Raw genomic sequence first — 6,775 nt, 5'->3', positions numbered from 1 at the left:
TACAGATCACGGTAGATTTAAACGGAATACATTACATATTTCCGTTTTAAACAATTGTGCTTGTGGTAATCACGAGCTATGATTCCGTATTTGACTGCTCATGTTCGGCCACATTTCACCAGACAGACTCCATGATGTTTCCACCCAGCTAGTGGAGAGGCTGAACGACACCGTTAATGTCGGCGTTATTTTAATACACGGCTCTTATACATATATGCCTACCAAAATGGACACATGTCAATGGAAGTGATATGTTTCAATGTGGTTATCGGTGCGATATATAGTCGGACCCACGGACCGCAATGGAGAAATGTTTCCCCTCTGCTACAAACAAAGGGATCAGCAGCCACGATGGGGCTGCTGGTTGTGGCCTAACGTGATAGCATTATCTAACGGCCGTTTTTAGCCTAACGGTCAACCGAACTACATCAGTTTAAATACATTATATATTTGTATACAGATAGTACACACAACTAGCTACTCACATAATGAATAAAACACTACACTTATAGCTGAAATTAAGTGTTTGTCAACCGGCAATGTTTATCATGTTACTTTAACAACCGCAGCGTTTTGGGGACTATTTTGCGTGATTATTTTTGAAGAATAACGTTATAGATTTGAACCTAACTGACTGCAACCGTCTTCGTTTAATTTGAATGTAACGGTAGCCCAGCCCTGCGCGTTCACGTATATTGCGGCAAGGGATTGGATTACGGCGCATGCGCATAAGGAATATTGATTGGATTCTTACGTTTGTTTTGTTTTTCATCATTTGTTTCATTTTACGTTATCCTCAGTCCGAGAGCCGATGTATAAAGGTAAATACAACATGAACTACAGTGATTTAGCGAACTGTTTGCTCCCAGGCTAACAGCATTCTAGGCTTTATTGAACCAGGTAGTTAGCAGATTTGCTGTTAGCCAGGTGAATGATGCTAATGCTGCTACTGTTCAGACAAAGGCCGTCCTGATGACGTCACGCACTAAAATCAATAAACCCACGTGAGCTCCTAATTGATCGTCTTGCAGAGGTGTGTGTGTTTATAGTCCTTTGTATTTATATAGAGCAACAATAGCTTTGCAGAGACGTTTGCAGTGATGTAATCAAGCACTGTACGACATGAAATACATTCAAATGCTAACATTTTACTGCATTGTATATAATATAGTGTACCAGCTAAATAGACTGGCTGCATAGTGTGTCCATAATGTTTTATCCTTTAGATTTTCATGATTATTACATGAGAATATTACTACTAGGAATACAATTAAGAATGCATGACTTATACTTGTAGCAGTATATTAAAAGGTCTTAAGACTTCTACTGACACTGGTCTTTTATGACATATTTATTTGTTTATCGCTCCAACAATAGCCCTAAAGTTGGTGAACGTGTCCCACGCTGTGACATGGAGGACTCTGGAGACTCATGATGGTGAGAGGGTTTCCGGATCCTTCTTGGCTGAAGAGAGAGCTCTTTGTAGGACGACGCAGTGACTCGGATTATCCAAGGAATCAAACAAGAAACAGACGTGCTGTGAAAACAGCATTAACATAAACACCTTTTAAGAGTGTATATCTAGATGTATTCAGACTCGTGTTACATGTAAAGAGGTTGGTTTACAGTGAGATGAGACCATATTGATCCCCAAGGGGAAATTCAGGTGCAGCAGCAAAAAGACAGATATAAATAGACACATTCAGAAGTATACACAACTACTTTATAAAAGAAGTATGGAATAGTTCATTACACAAGATAATTGAAGACGAGGTGGGTGACATGAAAGTAATAAATAAAAGGGGAAATCAAATTTATAAAAAATAAAGTAGCGTTCAGGGCAAGAAAAGGTAAATTAGGGTTCAGATTAATTAACATTTTCCAAAAGTAGCAGACATATGCATTGTACTTTTACTCCATTACATGTATTTAATACCTTTAGTTACTTGTGTGTTAAATCAGACTTTAGTTCCACCTGGAGTAAATCCACCAGCTACCCTGCAGTATACAAAGTCATTCAAACTAGCTGCACCTTCACCAGCTTTGAGAACACTTTCATGATCAATCATTATAAAACACATCATATATATTATTCTGAAATGGACCAATCTGCACAACGACTACTTTTACTGTCGCTACTTTCACTATATTTTGATGATAATACTTTTCTACTTTCACTTGAGGAACATTTTGAATAAGGACTTTTACTGTAACAGAGTATTCCTACACTCTGGTACTTCTACTTTTACTCAAGTACAAGATCTGAGTACTTCTACTTCTACTCAAGTACAAGATCTGAGTACTTCTTCCACCTCTGTATTTATGAAGAACATTTACTAAAGGACACTTATATCAGGAAGCGAATGTGCTTGTATCTTTGTAACATTGTGTTTCTCGTCTCTTCATAGTGACTGATGTATTATTTTTCAGGTGATGGGTCAACAGCTGACTAGTGGATTAAAGTTAATGGTAACAGTGTGAAACAATACAAAATAAATCAATGTGACACAAATAACACTTTATTCATTCGTCACGAGTCTCAAATAATTTCTGTACAGATCTGAAGTCAGTGGTAGACAGACAGGTGAGGACTTCAGTGTGTGACTCTACATCAACATACAAAACGTCAGGTACATTAAAGCACACGGTCCCTTGATATCCCGCCATGAGGGGTGCAGACAGACAAGTCGAGTTACAGTTATATTTAATTATCAGGGCGGAAAATAAACTGTCTTACAGTCAGAGCTATAAACCCACATTACGTCCAGATTTCTACATACATAATAATTACATCTCTATACAACCTATAGTTAAGAGATAAGGGTGTACAGTGTTCCCATGACATGCTTCAAGTAATTAAAAACATTAACAGCTTTATTTCAATGTTAGAGAATCTAGAAATGTCCAAGTGAGTCATTTTAGAGCAGAATTCAAATATGCACAACTTTATTTACAACAGGGCCGGATCAACACATTGCAGGGGCCGTAATGGTGCCGTGGGCCCCTAATGGCCCCCCATTGCCCCCACTCTGTTCACTGTGCATGTATTAAACACACATATTAGGTGAAATGCACAGTACAAACTTAAATACAAAATGCCCTAAAAGTTAGTTGCAATGAGTATGACAATCACGCCTAAATGTAATAATTAGTGCTGCAACGATTATTTGAAACTTCGATAAATCATTTCTATGAAAATAGTAGAAAAATTACATTTTAGGGCGACAATACATGATTAATAATTTTCATCAGTTAATTTAAAGAGGATTTATTCATAGTACTCAAATAATCGTTGCAACGCTAATACATTAAAGTAGCTCTAAGTTCTTGTGTTTTTGGCCAACAATTAAAAAAATGTCAGGTTTTGTACCATAGATGACAAAATGACTGCATATTTTCACATTAAAACTCTTGCCGTTTTGACAATTGTGCTTAAAAAAAAATGACATCTTTCCAACTAAAATTTTTTTTAAATCATGAATAAATAATGTCATGTTTCTGCTCTAAAAATTAAAATGACGAATTCTTCCTCAAAACAGAAGAAATGCCAACATTTGAACCAGTCTTCAAATGTCTTGCAAGTTAATGACCTTAATTCAGCGTGATGCAAGACACTGAAAAGCACCTAATTGGATAAATAAGCACATTTAGTAATAATATTTGAGCAAAATCCATATCCAAATATAAGCAGATTACAATTTCAGTTGAGTGACAAATTGCTTTAGTAACCAGAAAGACTGGGACTCAGATATAATGTTAACTTTTTCTATTATTTTAATGCACACGTCAAGACGTGAATAATAACGCTGATCAGAAACACAAAATGAAGGTGAATAAAGTTGAATTAAACTAAAATATTGTCAAGCTAGTGTCTGTGAAAAGATCAACGATCCCTTGAACTCCTGACGCAAATGAAACAAGATGCACACGGTTTATTCAGCACTTCAGATTAGTAGAAGCTTCCTGTCACCACGAGTTAGATAGACTGAAGACTAACCAGTCACTTAACAGGACAACTAGTTAGGAAGCAATGCATGGAGATTGGACAAAAGTCTGTTCACATGGTTTTAAGTTATACTTACTGGCTGTTGAAGCTTATAGACTTAATGAGAAAAAACATGTGTTATATACAAAGTAGTTATTTTGAGAATGTTTTTCATTATAATGAGATAATGATGGTTTAATGCATGAAAAGTGCTTCCAGAGAGGGTCGTCCATCAGTGTCAAACGTTCACCAGTCAAATGTTGATACAGAAAGTTATTGCACTTCAAGCTGTCAAGTAGATTTGAACTGGCTGCATCAATGTCTACAGGGTTCACAGGGGAAGGTTTGGGGAGAGGATTAAAGGGCCAGATGGGATTTTAGTTTTTGGGATCTGATAAAAAAAAAGATTTCTAAGAGATCTAAGAAGTCAGTAGAAAAAAGAAAAAAAAAAGTAAGACTTCCGAGGAAAAAGTCAGAATTCTAAGAAAAAGTCATAATTTTGAGAAACAGTCAGGATTTTAAGAAAAAGTCAGAATCCCCCAAAAAGTCAGAATTAAAAAAAAAAAAGTCAGAATTAAAGAAAGTCAGAATTCCAAATTCAATCTCAGGACGCAAAAGAAAAAAGAAATCTGTAATAAGTCCGATCTAAAAAATAAATAAATCACATGTGGCCCTTATCCTCTATTGAAGTTGACGATATAAAACATTAGCATACTTTAGGTGTAGAGAAATGTCTCGGATATGCTGATCGAGTAGACCTGATTTTCACATTGTTCAAAGGCCAAGAATATCATAAATAATATGGATCATTATCACAAACACTCATTTCAGAAGCTTTTATGAAAAATGTGTTGATGTATTGTCTTTTAAGTGCTCTCATTTCACATCTGAACTTTTGTCTTTCATTCCTGCTTTTTTACGATATAAAATTGCTGCCGTTTCTTTTAACATTTACATCTATTGCACGGTATTTCACTTTTTCCTTTACGTGCGCGGACAAGTCAATTATAATAAAATAACTATAATATCGACTAAATCCAGTGTAAGTCGGCTCCTAGTTAAGGTAAATTCCTAATCAAATATTTTTCCTGTTGCCAGTGTTTTAAATGTGAAACTGACAGCATTATTTAGGGTCGCGGTTCAATTCATAATGAACTGTTAGACCAAAGAAGGTTCAAAGAATATTGTTTGTTTAGTTATTGTACAAAAAGTGCATTGTGACCATTCGTAGAAACAGGTTCCTGGTGTGCCGAGAGCTTTTATTTTATAAATAGATTAATGACACGTGATGTTATGGATACTGACCTGAATGAAAACAGAAAAGGAGCTGAGTCGTGTTGACTATCAGCAAAGCAGCTATTTCTATTATCAAACTTGTTACGATAATAACATGATATTTCCCTGATATTATTATTAACGGCTGGTTGAGTGATTTCAATCCTTTCTTTGAGCCTTAATTAAACTCTTCCTGTGTCTTTGAGCTTTAAGACCCAGTCAGAGTATCAGTGTGTTATTTGAGGTACTGACCTAAATCAAAACATAAAAACTTAAGGTTTTATGATTTAAAACTGACCTGATGCATGTTCATTTTAGAAAAGCGGCGTTTGCTTTTATCAAACATTGTAATATAAATTATATTACACTGTTCTTATTATTATTATTGACTGCTGTTAGGGTGATTTCAATCCTTTTTGTGAGCCTTTACCCAACTCCCCCTGCTTTAAGTCCCAGCAGAACACGGAGTATCAGTGAGTTATCGGAGGGACTGATTGTGTGCCGGGCTCTGTACCTTCAGCAGAGAGAATCCATCCCGTCTCCACCCGCCTGCTGCTGCTCAGCGCCACAAATCGAGCGCCACAAATCAAGCGTCCCTCTCTGATTACTAAACAAGTCCAATCAGAGCAGCGCTGTGATTTTTCAGACGTTAATGACGGCGTCGTCCTCATCGTCTCTGTCCTCCTCCTGTAACGTGTCCCCTCTGTTTCCAGATCCTTCCTCCTCCTCCTCTTCCTCAGGGGCTCCACAGGGGCCGATGATGTACCTGTAGTCTCCCCCGATAGCGAGGGCGACCCCTGACCCCACCATCAGCCAGTCTTTCTCCTCTTCCTCCGCTCGGATCTGCCATGGGATGCTCCAGCTCTGGTTCCCCGCCTCCATCCCCTCCCCCTGACATCCGACCCCCCCGTCGGCCCCACATCCTCCTCCAGGCTCCCCCTCCAGGTTGACATAGAGCAGAGGCTCCTTCAGCGGGGGGGCGGGGGACAGGCTGCCCCCAAGAGCCTCCACCTGGCCAATCAGGTGCTGGAAACTGGGCCGACATTTAGGGACGGGACTCCAGCAGCTGTGCATGATCTCATAACTGACAGGAGGAGAAGGAGGAGACGATAGAATAAGAAGCAGAAGAAGGATAGATGGAAGAAACATGATAAATAAGTTACTATAAGGGTTCCTACATTGACTTTTTTAATACTTTGAATTTAATTTAAAATAATGAAACTAGTACCAATGTCATTGCTAGCTAGTAGAAACAGCTGCCCCGAGCATCCTGATTTGTGGGACATTAATGCAGGAGGTATTGTGTAAAAATATCCAAAAGATGTGTGGTGTGGTGTGGTGTGTGTGTGTGTGGTGTGGTGTGTGTGGTGTATGGTGTGTGTGTGTGTGGTGTATGGTGTGTGTGTGTGTGTGTGGTGTGTGGTGTGTGTGTGTGTGCATGTATTGTCCTTTTTCCAGACCTTGTGAAGATTCATGTAAGACATTTAAAAAAAGGAAATTGAGGCCCCTTTTTTT

The 6,775-nt window shown here is 38.2% G+C and overlaps 1 protein-coding gene across 3 annotated transcripts in view; it reads right to left on the bottom strand.

Annotated features, from left to right (window-relative positions):
- Positions 1-2,503: 2,503 nt before the first annotated feature.
- tyro3 (TYRO3 protein tyrosine kinase) overlaps positions 2,504-6,775 on the bottom strand; it is a 38,396-nt gene continuing 34,124 nt past the window's right edge. For all 3 annotated transcript variants that reach the window (XM_034207427.1, XM_034207428.1, XM_034207429.1), the window contains one exon: positions 2,504-6,344. In XM_034207427.1, coding sequence (XP_034063318.1) covers positions 5,903-6,344 — 442 coding nt within the window. In that variant the 3' untranslated portion in view covers positions 2,504-5,902. The remainder of the gene's footprint in view (positions 6,345-6,775) is intronic.

The sequence above is a fragment of the Gymnodraco acuticeps genome, unplaced genomic scaffold (assembly GCF_902827175.1).
Source record: "Gymnodraco acuticeps unplaced genomic scaffold, fGymAcu1.1, whole genome shotgun sequence".
Classification (NCBI taxonomy): domain Eukaryota; kingdom Metazoa; phylum Chordata; class Actinopteri; order Perciformes; family Bathydraconidae; genus Gymnodraco; species Gymnodraco acuticeps.
The sequence above is the reverse complement of the archived record's forward strand: the minus strand, read 5'-3'. Positions and strand labels throughout refer to the sequence as shown.